At 48.1% G+C, this 18,870-nt stretch overlaps 1 protein-coding gene across 3 annotated transcripts in view; it reads left to right on the top strand.

Annotated features, from left to right (window-relative positions):
* Positions 1–16,331, top strand: part of LOC142571847 (fibrillin-1-like) — a 114,016-nt gene extending 97,685 nt beyond the window's left edge. For all 3 annotated transcript variants that reach the window (XM_075680502.1, XM_075680501.1, XM_075680503.1), the window contains 9 exons: positions 1,500–1,622; positions 2,477–2,593; positions 5,420–5,548; positions 6,893–7,012; positions 7,923–8,042; positions 8,265–8,370; positions 9,836–10,133; positions 10,720–10,946; positions 16,046–16,331. In XM_075680502.1, coding sequence (XP_075536617.1) covers positions 1,500–1,622; positions 2,477–2,593; positions 5,420–5,548; positions 6,893–7,012; positions 7,923–8,042; positions 8,265–8,370; positions 9,836–10,133; positions 10,720–10,946; positions 16,046–16,196 — 1,391 coding nt within the window. In that variant the 3' untranslated portion in view covers positions 16,197–16,331. The remainder of the gene's footprint in view (positions 1–1,499; positions 1,623–2,476; positions 2,594–5,419; positions 5,549–6,892; positions 7,013–7,922; positions 8,043–8,264; positions 8,371–9,835; positions 10,134–10,719; positions 10,947–16,045) is intronic.
* The last annotated feature ends 2,539 nt before the right edge of the window (positions 16,332–18,870 follow it).

Here is an 18,870-nt window from a genome sequence, read left to right as displayed (position 1 = left end):
CCCTGTGCGCAATGAAATAAGACAGCACTCGGGAAGGCAAGGAAACCTGTTGAGAAACTGTACTCTCTAGAAAAATAAATGCACTGCGCTAAGCGTCGCCCACTGAAATGTACAGGCCTCATGTATTTAGCGCGTGAAGCCGCGGCTCAAGTCGTGCAGGTTTTTTGTCACCAAGACAACGTGATGTGCTAACTGGTGCATTTCTGTTATCAGGATTGACTGAACAGCTCCACCCAGGGCTGCAATATGTGTAGATAAGCAGATAGGCAAGCCTGGTGGATTTGTTACCACCCCAAGAGGCACAACTTCGAAGAAACAAGATGACACAGAACGCAGCTGCTAGCGTTGAATAACGGCACCTATTAATTTACAGATAACCATCCTCGATGGCAATTGGCACGGCAAAGGTGCTTTTTTTTTTTTGTTGTTCATAAGAATGTGTTATGCAGTGTAGCATATCGCAGGTCCTACAGAGATGGATTCAGGCACGAGGGTCAGTATGTACATGGAAACAAAATACCAAAACAAAATAACAAACCAAACGTAAGATAATTTACGCATCAGACAACGCCAGAGAAAAAATTAATGCGATCAGCTCACAAAATATCGGTGACAAAAGAGAACTGGTTAAGATTTATTGATGTCGGTAAATGTATTGCTGCTTATACAGATGGGAACGGCATAGTTCCATTCGTTTGTTGAGATGTGAAAGAATGAATATTAAAAAAATGTTTGTTCCAGCGTTGTACGAGGACAGGGACTGAGATCGACGATTTTGGTCTACCCTTCAGCGATGCCTTCATTATCTATCTTACCATTGAACTGTGTTGTCGTGTACAAATGAAAGCCGAGCAGGAAAGTTAAAATCGGAACGACAAAATCGCGAGATTATGTTTGACGTAAGGGATGTATTAGTGCGTCTGATTACAACTTCGACGTGTCCTACTCAGTTGCTTGTACAGAAGAACAAATTACATTATTATTATTATTATTATTATTATTATTATTATTATTATTATTATTATTATTAATTGGTATTAAAACATATGTGCAATTGAAAGAGAGAAAAGACAAAAAGAAAGCGAGGAGCAGGCTGGCAACTGCCACCGGAAGGGGCACAATGCCTGCCTACTCCTCAAAAAGGAGACAGAACCATAGAAATTGAAGACAGGAAGAAGGGAAATAAAAAAGAAAAGAAGAACAATGTGACGGATCTTATAAAAATGAAGCAAGACAATGACAAGAAATCTAGCACGGCCGGTCACTGCAGGTGGCGCTCCTAAAGGAATGTTAGGAAATAGAAGAAATTATGTACACGAGGTCTTGTCACTCGAAGACAACATACTACACCACCGCATGAAATCCATGCACCAAGCTATTGGGTTGCCCGTGTTGCTCTCTGAGCTACCCTGTTCGTATTTCATTTGTACGCGGTATTCACGAACTGTGCCGTTCGTATACTGAGATACGACGAAGCTGCGCGTACTTCTCGTGTGCAGACATCAACGAGTGCGAGCAGAGCGTGCCGCCTTGCAAGTCCAAGTGCGTCAACACGGACGGCAGCTACATCTGTGCCTGCGAGCCGGGATACACGCTTGCCGAGGACAAAGTATCGTGCAAAGGTTAGACAAACGATGGCACGGCATTTCTTCTTCGCACGACACGGGAACAGGCACTATTACACGCGTAGTAGATTATAACCATGGGGTATTCTGAAGGCACTTCAAAACTTGTTGACGCGTGCTCTTCGTTAAACAAAGGGAAAAGGGATGGTCTTCGTCGGAGCTGGCTTCTCCACAGTAACAGTTCTTGTAAGGAGAAGCCCACTTAAGTGGCTCCCTTCGTTCAATCAACGCAGCGTTTTTGTACAATTATACGTTAAGTTCATTAGAAGTATCTGTGAGTGTGTTAAGGGGTCATGAGCGTTCCATTAGCAAATGCGTCGATATGAACAAATGGTAAACAAAATGCGCATCCTTCGGGATAGAACCCATGCCTTTCGATCGCGAGACCGGCGTTCAGCCGATGGAGTCATCGGGAAATTGGTTATGGGCACGCGGTAGACGCGCCCGTATAAAGAACGTCCGTGACGATGCGTCCAGCGACTCTCTGGAGCATTACACAGGAGGAGTGCGGATAGGATGGTCATTTGCTGTACGTACGCTTGTCCGACGCCGTCCTCTCGGTCGAGAATCAGCACACGATACGTTTACGCACACGTCAAGGCCATCCGCACTCTTGTTAAACTCAAAGGTGATGTGTCACACCTCCGCAAATCTGGACCGAAAGCCCCTCGCGGAAAACCAACGCACACAGACCGACCGGACTTCGTTCTGTAATGCAATATTTCTTTTTTTTTTTTTCATTGAGATAGCATCTGGACGGGATGCTCTGGAGAAACACAATGGAAAGAATGTGTCCACGAACACAGAGAGTAAACAGGCCCGCCATTTTCTGTTTTCTTTTCTCTTCGAAGACATCGACGAATGCGCGACGGACAGGCACAACTGCGAGCACAGCTGCATCAACATACCGGGAAGCTACCGCTGCGGATGCAAGAACGGCTACAAGTCGCACGAGAACCAGTGTCTCGGTAAGCACGCCAGCTGATTCACTTTCGTGAGCTTGGACTAAATTGCGGTCGATGGGTCACAGGCTGGTGTACACAGGTTCGTTATTGCCGATATTTTTTTTTTAAAGAATGACCGTGTATACAAAAGACGTTGCCGTCGTAGGTGATGTCGGCTACTTCTTTATCTGTTAACCCGAAAAGACGTAAAAGCAATATAGGTTCGATTCAGAAATTGGGGGGGAAATGATGTAATTACGAAGTAAACCAAAGTCTAAAAAAAATTTTATAAGTGTACCTGTGATGCTAGTGACGGCATTTGTTACATACGGTAAAACAGTGACGGCGTACCACGATTAACCAGACAGTGAATTGTACGACGACAGGCTTTTCCCTTTTCATGAAATTCTCACTTACGTATTACGTGCAGAACGGTATGAGATCGGGCTAGTTGGTGCCATGATGCCAATTCACAGCGCGAAATTATACACACACAAATCTTCGTTTCCATTCTTCCTGTCTTTGTCTAGTTTCGAGCTATGAATTCACGGCACTATATGCAGAAGCAGTTCTTTGCACTGTTGCACGTATCATTCCCAATAAAAAAAATGAGGAGGGCAAATTGAAGGAAACCTTTCTCTCTTTCTCTCTCTTGCTGGCATCCTTTCAAAGAAAACAAACCCATTCATCGACCGTTCAAAAACAAGAATACCAGCGCCTGTGCGGCACGAAGAATCGCGTTCGTGATATTTAAAACGGTCGACAGGCAAAGCGATCGCTTAAACTTTCGCGCACACGGGCGGCATTCACGAACTAACCTTACAGCTTCCCCCTTAGTAAATATTTTTGTGGCTTGACAACAAACTGCACCATCAGCATTGCCGTCACTAACAAGTGTGGACCAGCACACAAGCAATCTGAGAAGAAATAGATAGCTTTTTGCGTAATACAACTTGCTCAAACATATTCTTTGTAACGGTAGTCTAAGCAAGCATTGAGGCAGAATAAAAGGCGTTTACGCTCTTCCCTGAGAAGTAGTTCAAAACAAAACAAGGCCTCAAAAGAACTACTTCTTCGCCTAGCTGATGTTGTCTAAATGCTGTAATTATCGCCATAGAAAGACGAAATACAGTTTACAGTGAACACAGTTACAGTTCACAGTGAATTAGTTTACAGTGAGCAAAGCTGAATGTCCTACTTATACCTTGTCATTGGATGGCAGTCATTAAACCAAGCCCAAACAAAGCTCAACGTCCGTGACGTCTCTCTCGTTTCTTTCTTTGTTTCGTCCTTTCCTATAAAATAAAGCCGTCTTTACCGACCGCGCTGCCCTCGGATCGGGCGACTCTCTCCCCGGACACAGAGACGCTCCTCTCATGCACAACGAAATCACGAAATTCTTCTACTTAGAGAGAAGGGTTTTCCCCCCGCCTCACTCCAAGCTAAGCAGGCCGCAGGCGGTCACACTAAGACTTCTGCAAACGAACTCGTACCCAAATCCGGCGTCCCTTAATAGCATATATCCAGAGATTTAATAATAATAATATTTGGGGTTTTACGTGCCAAAACCACTTTCTGATTATGAGGCACGCCGTAGTGGAGGACTCCGGAAATTTTGACCACCTGGGGTTCTTTAACGTGCACCTAAATCTAAGCACACGGGTGTTTTCGCATTTCTCCCCCATCGAAATGCGGCCGCCGTGGCCGGGATTCGATCCCGCGACCTCGTGCTCAGCAGCCCAACACCATAGCCACTGAGCAACCACGGCGGGTATCCAGAGATTTATCCAAATTGTTCTTGCGTGGCCTGTGGTGAGGTAGCTACGTTGCCTCATATGCTCTGGGAGTGAGGGTCGCTGGGCCCGAAGTTCACCAAGGAAGAGTGGGACGCGCTCCTGCGAAGTCCTTTCTTTGAGGATCAAATCCTGGCCGTCCAGCGCGCCCTCGATCGGGCCGGCAGACTAGATCTGTCAGTCCCGTCGTGGGATTAGCCGGGTGCGCGTTTTATCGCGCTTTGCTGGACCAAATAAAAGTTTATTCACTCACTCACTCACTCACCGCACGTTCTGGACGATGCTCGCGCTGTCAACCGTTTTATAGCACCCTTCAGCACCCTTCAGCATAGGCGTCTGTGCAGCGCGAGTCCTACGGGACTTCACAAATGAAAATACTGTTTAACTCGTATGGGTCCCTGCCCATTCGGGGAATCAAGGATATGAGGAGGCGCACTGGTTAGCCCGAGGTCTAATCAACCGGGAGGTGTGCCCCTCAGACTCGGATCCCATGGATAAGGCACCGACGACATACCACGAGATTACAAACTACTACAAGCAAAAAAAGGCGAATCTACCCGCCTCCAAACGCAAGCCTCATGCGAGCGCAAGCCTTGATCCTGCGTCGAATCCAAGCTAAGTCGTTCCCCAGCCCACATTGGCTGGCCATAATTACCAACGGGCAATGGAACCCAATATGTCAAGACTGCACAAATCAAACATTGCCTACCCAAAATCACATTCTTTCGGGGTGCGAGGGTCTACCCCCTCCCAGGTCGCTCCTGCCAGCTCCCTCACAACAGACGTGGGAGGAGCTGCTCAGAACGCCGGATGAAAAACTACAAAAAGCCCTCGTTGCCTGGGCCGAAAGGGTCGCTCCTCGTGAGGGGCCATCCTCGGACTCGGGCCTGCCAGATCATAACTGAGCAGAGTCTCAATAAAGTTGTTACCACCTTCAGCACCGAACATTTCTTTAGCGCAATGTCTCCTAGCATCTACACCCGATGTTTCGCAAACTGATGAGCTTAATGTGTTTAAGAAGCTAACGAACAGTCACTGGCCACTTTCTTCCGTGCAGATATCAACGAGTGCCAGGAGCAGCCGCACCTGTGCGCCCCGAGTGGAACGTGCAGTAACATGCTGGGCACCTACCGATGCAACTGCCTGCGCGGCTACATCACCGACGCCTCCGGAAAGTCCTGCAAAGGTACGCGCGTTCCTGAAGAAATGCGGTGCTCGTGCTGTCATTATTTACCTACCACGATATTGCTCACAGCACGGAAGCAGAGTTAACCACCGCACTCGCAGAAGTGTCTCGATTGCAACCTCCTCCTCGGTACCGATTATGTTTGACGGTGGCTGTTGCGCTGGTGGTGCGTGGCTCCGCCCTTCAAAACAGACCAACCCCACCTCTGAATTGGACTAGGATTCAGTAAAGCACCCAGAAGAGTGCGCGAGCTACTCGTTACGCAGTTCAATTCCGAATTATTTTCAAATGGGCCATCATGCCTCTCCTAATTAGCCCACAGCATGGCTACCTCTCCAACTGCCTAAAAAAAGATCACAGCGGAGTTTGATTGGCCAGACACAGACCGCATCGTTTTAGCTGTAGCCAGCTATATCACATACGCTGCTTGTAGGCACTGTTGCACAGCAGTGCTTCTCGGGTAACTGTTTATCGTCGTATTCTTTGAGGAAAATTATAGCAGAACAATGAATACATCTGTGAATAGGCGACAGTCGTCGTTACCACGAGGGAAAAAAAAAAAAACCCTTTGAAGCTTTGGGTATGGATCCAAGAGGAAAACGATAAGCCGAAGATAAACAATGAACCTACGACATTCGGAAGTTGGGCGTCGGGATCGGAGAATGGTAGCAACAACCGCTCTCTGGTATTTCGCTTCTCGCGACTCAATATTGACAAAAAGGGATGCGCGTCAGCTCAGCAGAGAAGCGCTTGGCTTTCGGACCTCACAGTAATGTATATGCTCACACGCGCAAAAAAGAAAAAAGAAAGGCAAGGAAAAAAGAAGGAGAGAGGGGGGGGGGAAGAAAAGCTTTCCATTTGCCTTTTGCTGTCACCAATAGGAGAGTCCGAATACCGCACTGATTTTTCAGCATGAAATCATCACGTGGGATAGAGTTCCCTACACACAGGGGTACAGCTGTGTATACCCCGAACAACGAAGTTTTAACTTGTCTGCGGCCAATAAAGTTCCAAAAAAAAATTACACGCGCGACCCATACCAGAAAAAGTCGTGGCTATGATTAGGAGGAGGGCTGGAGGTTCTTTATTTTTTTATTGTTTTGACACAGCTTTTCACAGTTAACACGCTTTCCTTTCTAACACAGTCACCAATATACAGAAGGACAACTACAGTGTTTTATTTCCATTGATTTTTCTTTTCGCTCGTGTATCTATACTCCGCTCTGAGCAGTTACACAAGTTAGATCATCATGTGGATCGTGGTCATTTTATTTTTATTTTTTGTGAACATAAATATATAAAATCAAGATGCGCAAGAAGTCGATTGCTTCCATGTCGATGCAGATACCGACGAGTGTGCCAACACGGCCAAGTGCCCCCACGGCTGCGAGAACCTCGAGGGCTCGTACCGCTGCACCTGCCCCAAGGGCTTCAAGCAGGATTACTACTGGAACCAGTGCATCGGTCAGTATACTCTCGCGTGTGTTACGAGCAGAAGGAACGGAAAAGAAGGCGGCGAAATTCACCAGAGACCTGGTGTCGACGAGTCTTAATACATGTGGTGTGGGAATTCTGGGATGTTTTCTAAAATTGAGCACGCAAATTGGATCACGCTGGAGGAAACAACACAGCAGATTGATTCCGCGTTGTCCAAATTTGTGCTGGATTCTAGAATTGTATCAGTCAACTTCACGTAGTGCTTCGGCAAGTCCCAAAACATTCCAAGGTGTGTGCCGTGTCTGCGTGCTGATGTGTTTGAAAGGCAGCAGCGTTTGATGGGTACTGACCGGGAAGTGTTCGCCTGAAATTGTGGCAATGTCGGCGAAAAAAAAAAATAAAGCACGAGGGCAAGCTGCCCATATTCAAGTGGAAAGAGATAGTGGCTGCAAAGGTCGAGGTAGATGGTAGCTGGGGAACAAACCTGCAATTCTTCGTATGAACTGGCAGTCGCTCAGTCCGAGTACCGCTTTTATACGTAACTGCTACACCTACCCATGGTTGTGCGTTGTACAAGTCGGACACATAAAGAATGACCGAATGGGCCAGACGGTGAGGACGACTTTAATGAGAGCCAGAGAAGTTAGCCTAGCCAAAAACGTCTGGCATGTTACTCGAGGTGATTAGGCTGAAACGTGAAAAAGAAGGCGAATAATAATGCATTGATGGGAGAAATAAGAAAGGAAATCGACGAACACACACACACACACAGGATGCGAGCACGCAGTATAAGTCGCCATGTACACCTTGTTTCCACCCGCCGACTTGTTCGCTTCACCGTCAGATAACGATGACAAGTGGCAACTTTCAGTGAAATACTCTGCGTCAGTTTCCACGTTGACTTCGCTTTGACGCGTGTGCGTTGGCGTGGGCGCAGATGAGAATGAGTGCCTGGGCCTCCCGTGCGGATCGGCTTCGTGCACGAACACAGTGGGCAGCTTCTCGTGCTCGTGCCCCTCCGGATACCGCTACGACGAGATCATGACCACCTGCACCGGTGAGTGTAAGCGCGACCATATCGTATAGCGCTGAAAACTTCGCGCTAAAAAAATGTCACGCCCGACTCGCCGCATTGTTTCGACTTCGATGTATACGTGAATGAAGCGGTCGGTGTCACTGTCGACGACGCAGCAAATGAGGGTCATACGTTCGTCGGTCACGCGGTCATCGTCTTCTCTCTTTCTTATTCTTCTTCTCGTTGTCCTCGCGCGCATTGCAGGAGGCGAAGGCTGCGAAAACAGCCCGTGCTTGTACGAATGCACGCCGACCGGAAGCAGCGGTTTCCTCTGCGGCTGCCCAGAGGGATTCCAGCGCATCGGCCAAGGGTGAGAGCGAAGGGCCCTTGTCTGACGCAAGAATGACGCACGTAGTGACGAAAATATCTTGTACCTAGGCGCAGCAGGAAGACGCACTCTAAAAGTAGGCGTTTGCAATATGCGGCTGATGGACACTGTCAGAAAGTTATCCGGCGAAAAAAAAAAAAAGTTTGAACGCACTGAACAAAAAATTTACCTTAGAGCGGTGTTGTTTGATCAAAGCCTTGAAACCCTGTTTAGAATGCTAAAGTCTTGAAACCATATTTAGATGGGGCCACTAAGATCAAAGCATAGACGCAGTGTGGAGCATGGTTTTCTTTGATGTTACGTTATTTTTTTTTCACAAGATAACGACTGCTTTCAAGCAGTCGCATCGCTTCATTATATCCGAAACCGGGAAAACATCTAGAATATACAGCGGCTTCACTTTTGCGTATTCGGCCCGTTGTGCGAACTAGACTCAAAGAATTAGTATAAGACGTCGCGCAAAGCTGCAGATGATGAGACTATTCCATAAAGAGATATGCTTGGCGATACTTATTTTTGAGCAGTACTGCATGTAACGTTTGACGCGAAGTGCTGCTTTATGGCGAAGATGTTATTGCTCGTCTAAGCAGCGCAGTACTACACGCACAACGTCTCCTGCCAGCCGATAAGCCCACGCCGACACGAGCAGTTGTAAAGGGAGCAAACACACACAAAAAAATCTCCTTCCTATCTCTTGAAGTTTTTTGCAGTTGCCAACAGGTGCAACTAGCGCTTTAAAGCGGGCACGCGAACGCACGCTTGCGCAAACGTTTCTATTATAGACGAGTGCGCAGGTCATACCAGATCTACTCGCTCGGAAATGTAATAGAAAGCGCTATCGAGTGCTCACAGTACTCGACAGGGAGCGAAGGATGAAGGCGAAAGGTTGCACACAGATAGCGTGGCCAAAAGCGAAGCCCAAATCCACCGATGAATAGTGAAACGGAGACATAATGTGTGACAAGGTTATTTTAATGTTTTTTCTTCGTTCACATTTTGAAGAGAACGCGAAGCTCTGCGTTCGCTGGCTACAGTACAGCCTAACCGAACAGATGATACTTTGATCGAGCGCATGTCGTATTCGCATTCGAAAGCATCAGTTGTATGTTTACCATGGAAGGTTTCCGGCTATAGCGCCCATAATCATTCACGTTCTTACGAACACAGCAGCACTGATGCTCCCCCCCTCCCCACCTTTTTTTCTTCTTAGCCATGCTCCGTTTCTTCGCTACAACAGGCCTTCATACACGGACACTCTACGGGGGACACTCGTAGGGTGTCCGGACACTCTACGGGGGAAAAAACTGGGACCAATTCACTTTGGCGGCATGTTCACTATATGGAGACTCGCTATAACAAGTCATTCTGTATCAGAAGTTTGAGGCAATCTCATTGCTACACAAGCGTGTGAATGCATTGCATTAACCACGCGGACGGACGCGCGCAGGCACTGCCTCTCGGCCCGGGACAGCAGGGGACAATCGGTGCCGAACGCGCTGGGTAGCCTGGGCTCCGCCATTCCCGTCTATCCGCTCATCGATCCCGAAGGGGCAGCATCCGACGACGACAAGATCATCTCCACCGAGGGCTGCTACTCGTGCAATCTCAACAGCGGCTCGCTCCCAACGGCGCAACACCGGAGGACCAGGGACGTTGCGGATGACAGGGGCCCGGCGGCAGCAGCAGCAGCGAACGCCACCAGCGGCCAGGTGACGCGCCGCTTCCGGAAATCCACACACAGGAAGGTGCGTGCGACAGGGCATGTCCACGGGGCATAATAATTTTTTATGTCTTTTCTGCTGTCGCGCGTCGTTTTATTTCCGTTTGTCCTCCATGGTGCGCTTTCGCGCTGTTACTGTTATAATCAACGTGGTTAACGAACCCTTGGATTAACCCGAATGGTTATCAATCGGTGGTACAACCATACTTTATGGAATCTCTGCAAGGAGCAAGGAAAACAAAGGCAGTACAGACGCGTTGGACACTGCGCTAACGCGGCAGCTTAAGAACACCGCACGCCGCAAATGGAAAACGCTCTTCATATCGGCTCGGAGTTTTCATCGTAATCTGCGCTCGTGAGAACTGCGTCTAATTGCTATTTGCCGAAAGATACATTTGCCGCTAAAAGGACACACACGAAGCAGCGTTGACGACGACACGGTCATTGAGCCACCAGTGTCGTCGTCAATGTCTCTACACTTTTGTGCGTGTCGTCTTAGAGGCAAACATGTCCTTCGGCGTCCACAGTCCGAGACAAAAGTGGCCCTCGGACACTCCGTCCTCGACAGTCGAAATGCGCGCACAACCCGAGACAGTCTCAACACCACGCAGCGCACAGCGGCGGCCGAGGAGACGCCGAAGAAGCGCAAGCCGTCGGAGCACAAGCGGCGGCACGACCGCGCCCACTGGGACCTGGTCAAGGTCACCATACCCTTGGACGAGGCCCAGCGGGACCGACACGTCCTGGAAATCAGGCCCGCCTACAAGCACCTGCGCGACGACAGCAACTACCACGTGCTGCACGGCGTGGACAGGGACCGATTCCGGGTTGTGTCCAGGTGAGTGCAGGGTTGCGTGTGCGCAGCGAGGACCGAGTGCACTGCGGGAAAGCGCACCTCTGCAGTGGAACTGGAAGGCCGCAGTTCGTTCATTCGGCTTTCGAGCGAAAATTAGACGGCGCTTGTTAAAGGCAAGCAGGGAAACACCCCTGCCGCGGACACTGTAACTGTGTTGCTCGAGGAGGAGGGAAAGCAGCCATTCGGCAATTCAGGGTGACCGTCCTCATAAGTGTCGACCATGCACAATTACTAAACTTAGCTGCGGTAATCTGGCGAGAATATGCGCATTCAGCGTGGCGTACCTATGGTGAACCGCGGCTGTCGAGCAGCAACACCATGATATGGAGCGCCGTAATACAGGTGCAAACAGTTACTTCTTCGGGCGCTCAAATGGTAGCACCCCCTGCTTCGGTGTGAAAGCGTGCGCCATATAGCGGGCTTTTGTTAGCGAGCTTGTTTTCCGTTACTATACTCTGCACGCAGCAACAGAAGCCCGTCTACAATGGCCTCTCCCCCCCCCCACCCTCCTAAGTTTTCGTTCATAACCTTCTTTTGCTATCCCACGTGAAAAAGAAGTCGTGGCGGGAAACAATGCACATGGCCTGCTCTTTCTATGGGAGCAACTCGGACTAAACAGTGGGCTCTGCGCCGCGCAAGGAAGCCACAAGAGGAAGCTCTGGCTAGGGAGCTCCTATATAAATACATGGGAAAGGAAAAGTCGTTTTTCTAGGCAACCAATGCACGAATATTGATAAAGCGTGTTGCACTTAGAAAAGAAAAAAGAAAATCTAGCGCCTGCAGGAAGAGTTTTTATTTAAGCCATCAATTTCTTTCTAGAAATATCTTACAAATCTGGAAATTTCGAGAAACTGAACAACCAAGCTTACAGCTCTTAACTGAGCAATCAAAAATGATATCACAATTCCGTAAAATGCACCTAATAATACGTCTAAAGCGGATAAAATTGATATATTATGCACCGCTTCGAATATACCACTAATTTGTGAGTACGACTTCTGCAAAACCCTCTTAAACATTGTAACAATTTAACTTAAGCTGTAAAGTCATATATCAGATTTGTCTGCTCACGGATTCAATTTTACAGAACTGCGATATCAGGTTCTCTTTTTTTTTTTTTTTGAGCAGAGTTACGAACTTTTAAACTTCGTGCTTCAATCTTTTGAAACTTACTAACTTACGGAAATTTATGGGAAAAATATTCCAGGCACTAAACGGAAATTTTGCTTCCTAGATTCACTGGAGTTTAACTTTCTCTTTCAACTGCAACACATTTTATTCAAATCGGTCCGACGATTGTTTAATAAAAGGGTCTCTGCGTTTTACATGCATTTAAATAGAGAAACCGGACCATGCCCCGAGCTAAAGCTTCCCCTTTAGCTCAGACGCAGTCATTTTAGTAGACTGAAACTTACCTCACCCCCCCCCCAGAAAAAAAAAAGAAAAAGAAAACAAATCTCGTGCCCTCACTCCCTCTCTCTGTCTCTCATCATGTCGGCTAACGCTATTCCCTGGGCGCCCCCACCCCAGGGCCTCCTCTACTTCCTCTCTCTCTCTACATCCCCCCTCTACACACACATTTTGCAAGCACTTACTACTGCAATGTCTATCACATTTATAGGTACTATCGTATGCACTACTGTGCGGGCTGTAGGTAATCACTTCGCTGACGTACCAAGAAACGATGGCGAAATTTTTTAGCCTTGGGAAGCGGGAGAGATAGCTGTCAGGGCTGTCAAGGCGCGACGGCGCTTAAGACCTTGAAAATACGGCTCCACGTACAACGCTGGGCACGCGTCCGCGTCACGCGAAACCGCCTCTCTTATCGCTTGGAGAAGCTGCACGCGTGTCGCCTTTTTCGACGTCGCAAGCGCATATTCAGTGCGAGCCTTGCAGTCATCGTTATCACCCATTAGACACTGCACCGCCGGTGACCCACTTTCCCAACATAGCTTACCCAAGCCCGATCTACTATATATACGGCCGCAGAACTAACTCTCACAAAATGCATTAGTCGCAATAAATTCGTGAGGATGAGAACTTAAGAGGAAGCTCAACGTTGGGCCTTGTCTGTGCAAACGCATATATGAAGCGCTAAAATGCACTCAATTAGCCCACGCTGAGCCGATTTGACCGAAACTATTGCATTTAAGAGCACGGTGAACCCTAGTGGCTGCTGCGAACATTTTCAATTACGACAGCTAGGGCGCTATAACGTAAAACTATTCCAAACCTTTTCTATTTCAATTCTGCTATCAGCCCTCCACAATTGGTCAAAAACTTTTTTGGACCACCCCCACGGCAGCTGTCTGTCAAGCGACGTCACGAAAATCGCGGTACCTCCCCATCTGATATGATGTGTACACACTGATTATGCATGATTTGACCGAAAAAACAAAAACAGTTATTTCTTATTCGACGCCTTTTTTCCGTTAGCCCCCGGCTATTCGTAAAAAGTTTTCGGGCTGCACCCACTTCTGCCTGTCACGCGACGTCACAAAAGCGCGAAAGCTCACCGCGTCAAAGTGACGTGTACGCATTAAAGATGCATTAATATGTCGAACAAAACTGCATTTTCTTCTGAATAGCCGCGGGCTACCCCGTTCCGAAAGGAATAAAAGATGGCTGCCGCCGATAGCTCAGGCGCTGGCTACTCGCACCTGCCGGAGAGCATGGGTTTATTTGCGTATAATAAAACATCTTGCGTGGCCACGTGTAACGTTTTCGAGCACTTTCGGCACGTTTACGGCCTCATTCTGCCAACTCTTCTTTGCTGAGGATCCGTTTTAGCGTCATTTTTAAGCTTCCGTTGCATGCCGCCGCGATTTTCGACCAGCCACCACAAGCTAAGGGAAAGCGGACCAATCGCAGACGCCGGCACCACCCTCTTCATCCGGTTATCGATTTTCAGTGCGCTGGCTCTGCCCCATCGAATCCCTCTCCATTTGAGCGTTCTCTTCGCCTCTTGTCAGCCAATTAGATACGACAAGCCGCTGAGTGTAGACAATGTTATTCGTTTTTCAAGCAAACAAAAGTGACCTCATAGGAGGTCACTTTTTAACTTTTGGTTTGACTGGTCTTTTCAGGCAACCCTGCGGGTGACCGCACGGTGCTTGCGTCGGTGGTTACTCAAATTTGACGTCAGGATATTGGAATAAGAACATATTGGAATAGTTTTACGTTATAGGGCCCCTATTCTACGGACACTCCAGGTGCGTTCTCGCCGTTGTCGCCACCCCTGCGCGGTCCAGCCCGCTCTGACCGCGGTTGAGGCTAGTGGTGGCGTTTGGGCCAGGAATCCACCAAGCCCATCGACGAGTTTACGTCCAGTAGTAAGAATAAAGGAAAAAAGGGTTTATTTTACATTACTTACACTGGCTCCAGATACGGAAGCCCACTCCATGAAGGAGCATATTAAACGTCTGAGTTCACATCAGGACACGTTGGCACCTCGTTCACTGTACGAAAGGTCTCCGCTTTTAATACCGTCGTCTTTACTAGGCGACTAGATTAGGGAATACGATGACTGTGTCGCGGCCAATCAAAATCGTTGCTGAATATGCCCCCGCATATTTAGCAAGCGCGTAGCAATCTGGGGAATCTGAGGTAGAAGCCGTTCCCACGGTAGCATTCGACGTTGGCCCTTTTCATCATCAGTTCAGGTTTTCAGATGCAGGAGGAGGGGTCTTTTGTGGGCCCGTCAACAGTCGGTGTCAACGCTGCATTGACTTCTGGATAGGCACTGATGAATGGGTGGGGCTGCCTCGTGGTAAACGTCCAATTAATGCCCTTGGCCGTGATGAGACGTAACATCGCGCGCATACTGTGAGCCGTATGTATGAGGAAGACATACGTGTCTTTTGCTATCCCCATTTTTCCTACCCTCGGTGTAGGGTAGCAACCCGGAGGCTCGTCTAGTTGAGCTTCCTACCTTTCATCTCCTTGTTTTCTCTTTCTCTCTCTCTACTACGAGGTTTCGATCTGCAGATATACAGGAAGCGTTGCATTTTGCAGTTGTTAAAAAATAATGCAGAAATATGTCGCTCCAAAAATAACCCTGCCGAAAAGCTTTAATAAGTATAGGCAAGTACGGTGGTGGTCCTAAGCTGTGCGCCAGTTCATTTAATCTTCAAGTTGCCCCCACATACGCATTCTTACAAATACACTGGTCGCTTTACCCTCCCCTTGTATCTTAATATTCACTATTACGTATTAGTGAATGTGCATCTCTCCAATATATTTAGTATCGTGCGAACGTCGACCGGCCAACCACGCCGACGTGGTCTTGAATGTGGCAAGGTGCGTGCTGGAGCACAAAGTACAACCGTCCACGACATGTTTTAGAGAGACGGTGAAAAGAAATATTATGTCAACCTCAATTCGCAGACTAATCTTGTGAAGTTGCGAATAGGTACTCCTGCCGAGATAGACGCAAGAACGAAGGACGCGCGGCAACACCACTTCCCGCACCATTACAACAGAAATTTTGACGGCGTCTGCTAAGCATTAGCTAATTCTTAATGAATGGAAAGGAAACTGCACTGCATTCCAAAATATATATCTAAAGAAAGTAAGGAAGCTTAGCGGGCTTTTCCAGTCCAGAAAAAACCGATACACACCGCGATTCGTCGTAGTGTGCTGCGTTATTTTTTAGTGGTGCCTTTTTCCCGATGCTATAACGCTTCTTCGAGTTCGTGAGTGGCCGCTTTCGACGCTCCGACCACTAAAAGTGCAAGAAGGCATCAGCATCGGGGAAGGCATCGCAAACAAAATCGCGTTTGCTATTTGAGTTGCAGTGGTGTGTGTGTGTGTGTGTGTGTGTGTGTGTGTGTGTGTGTGTGTGTGTGTGTGTGTGTGTGTGTGTGTGTGTGTGTGTGTGTGTGTGTGTGTGTGTGTGTGTGTGTGTGTGTGTGTGTGTGTGTGCGTGCGCGCGAGCGAGCGAGCGAGCGAGCGAGCGAGCGAGCGAGTGAGTGAGTGAGTGAGTGAGTGAGTGAGTGAGTGAGTGAGTGAGTGAGTGAGTGAGTGAGTGAGACCGCATGTATATGTGTCTCGATCGTGACAAGAGTGCCGACTCATTGCAGCGACGGCGGAGTGACGCTGCAGCTGGCGGAGGCAATCGAGAAGCCGGGCGTGTACAAAGTGAACATCGGAAGCAGAACGCCCACAGAGGAGGAGTCTCAGCACCACAACAGAGCATTCAGACTTCGTGTTCACGTTGCCATCACCGAATAAACACGGAGAAAGCCGGCACGGCCGGCATTCATCTTTCATCGCCCTTTTCCCCCCACTAGCTGCCCTGCGGCGTGAAAAGCAGCAGCTGTTAGCGATTCAAGCCACGCCTACATTATTAAAGTACTGAAACCTCCACGCCTGCCTCGATGAGCTCAACTTTCTAATACTTCACTATAGTCCTTCAATCTTTTGTCTGGCACCATGACGTGACTCTAATACTACTATGTTAATTGACTACTATTAAGTGTTTTCATATACGTTTGAATGTCAAGATGTATTTAGGTACAAAAACGAATACGTGATGTGGTCTAGATTAATTAGGGCAGGGCCGGAAATATAATGCGTACAACTGTTGGTCTATCGAAGCAGCATATTGAGGGTTGGGGGAATGAGTGAATGAAACCATAATTAATTGGGTAGGTTCAGTTCTCGCAGGACAGGAGTAACTCATGACCACTGAGGATATTAATCTAATTAGCATTCTTAAATATACTTCACGCGCTTTCCAGTACGTTTCTGTGAATCTAACCGTTTTCCCGCCAACTTGGGTCAATGGGTGGTCCATGGCCTAACGGGTGGAGGCATCTGGATGCTGTGATGAAGGAGTCGCGTCTGAAACCAACCGCCGGAACAACTTGTGCCACTGAGCACTGCGTACGTGTCGCTCTTCAAATAACCGCCATGAACCGCTATGACGTCAACTTGGGTTACTGCGTATGTGACGCTCTTGAGCGGCACAAAAAAAAATATATCCTTTAAAATTTATCCGGTGCTGGGCGTAATCAAATTTGCATCATATATATATATATATATATATATATATATATATATATATATATATATATATATATATATATATATATATGATAGTCTTACGGGTATGTTGGGACTATGGACAGACTGCGTTTACAATATATTCAGACCGAGTACATATTGACTATTCAGACACGCGCGGACTTTGCGGTGGCGCCTCTGTGTGGCGCAGCGTATGGTCCCGCGTCCGGATGGGTGCGCGAGATAGGAGCCCTATAGCTGCTGCAGATAAGAGCTTCCAACGGTATACCAGATGGAACTCTGGCACTGCAATCGTTGAGCCATGCGAATATTGTGCCTAGAATGCACTATTTTGGGCATGACGAGAAGTACATGGATTTTTCTGACTTGTGGATTTAGACCTTCTTGTGGATTCGTTTATTACGCTTTGTATGGCTTCGTTGTCGTGAATTCGCGTGCAGTCCATATATACTTTGCATCCCCGAAAGTGCTAACAACGATAAAGTTGAGAAACTATAGGCGTCTACAACACCTTTGAGGAATACGCGATCCCGGTCCTCGTAGCTCAAAGAGAGCGGCTCTGCTCAACGAACCAGGGACTTGCAGTTCTAGAAAAGCTGGGTTTCGCGCCACGACCACTACACTGAGACGAGTGTACAGTGTTACTGGACAGGGACATGAGATCTCATATCACGGTGGCACCGATACTAAAGAATATGCATTCAACACACCATGCCGGTGGAAGACGAGCACGAGCTGTAACTCCGCGAGATCGTCTTGCGAAAGGTTCGGCAGCGTACTACACAGACGCTAGCAGAGCCCGTAGAGAGACGCATACGCTAGCGGTCACTCAAAAACAACGTATCACAACGGCCACAGTCGTAACTCGGTCCACGTATGTGGCCGAAGCGGCTGCAATAGCCATGGTCCCTGCAGACGCTGAACACTGAAATGAGTCGGCAGTCAGTTTCTCAATGGGACGGTACTCAAGATGGTATGCAGACTTCTGGGACGAACCTTGACAGAACACCACATTATTTGGTGTCCGGCTCACGAGTGCTTTGAGGGTAACGTTGCGGCAGACCATATAGCTCGAGGATTCAACAACCGAGCTGCGGCCGAGCCGAGCGCGTAACTTCTTCCAAGCACTCGTGACATTCTTCTACAACAACGGGAGGAACGCAGAGTGTACGGTCATCCACACAAGGCCCTTAACAGACAGCAGAGTAAGGACTGGCGACGCATTCAAACAAACAGCTTCCCCAACCTGCATCAACTCAGTAAGATAAACCCAGCTAGATTTCCGGACGTTTGTCCATGGTGTTCTAACAAACCCATACTACAACATACCGCATGGGAGTGCCTGGAAAGGCCGTCACATATTACTAGCCCATACATAAATGCCCAGCCACTCATGTTAAATAGGCAGTATGAGGCATATGGCTTGCGGACGAGGAAAAGGAGAGCCAAGTGGCTCTCCTGGATCAAGCCCAGCGAGCCGCTCGTGCCAGTGGAGCCCTGGACTGAGGGCCCAACCACGCTCGCCTAATTTTCTTTTTGAAAATTACAGTTTCTTTCCTTCCTTCCTTCCATACTTTTCGAAGTGGAAATGATGCTGCAACGGTTCAGCTTGTCGAGGTGGCCAAATCAAAACGCGTCAAGCGTCTAAATGCATAGCTCGCCCGCTATAAATTCGTAAGGGCGTTATATGCCACTTGTCGATGCGTGCGTCCGCGGCGTAATGGTATTTATATCGGGCGTCTGTGCCAGAGGTCATGTGTTCGAATCCTGCCGTCGGACAATTTTAATAATGTTTACCGAATTATTCGTTATGCAGTACATTGTTGAAGATTACGAGTTTACAAAGTCACGAAGCCGTTTGATGCCAGAATAACGAAGT

The sequence above is a fragment of the Dermacentor variabilis genome, chromosome 2 (genome assembly GCF_050947875.1).
Source record: "Dermacentor variabilis isolate Ectoservices chromosome 2, ASM5094787v1, whole genome shotgun sequence".
NCBI lineage: Eukaryota > Metazoa > Arthropoda > Arachnida > Ixodida > Ixodidae > Dermacentor > Dermacentor variabilis.
The sequence above is the reverse complement of the archived record's forward strand: the minus strand, read 5'-3'. Positions and strand labels throughout refer to the sequence as shown.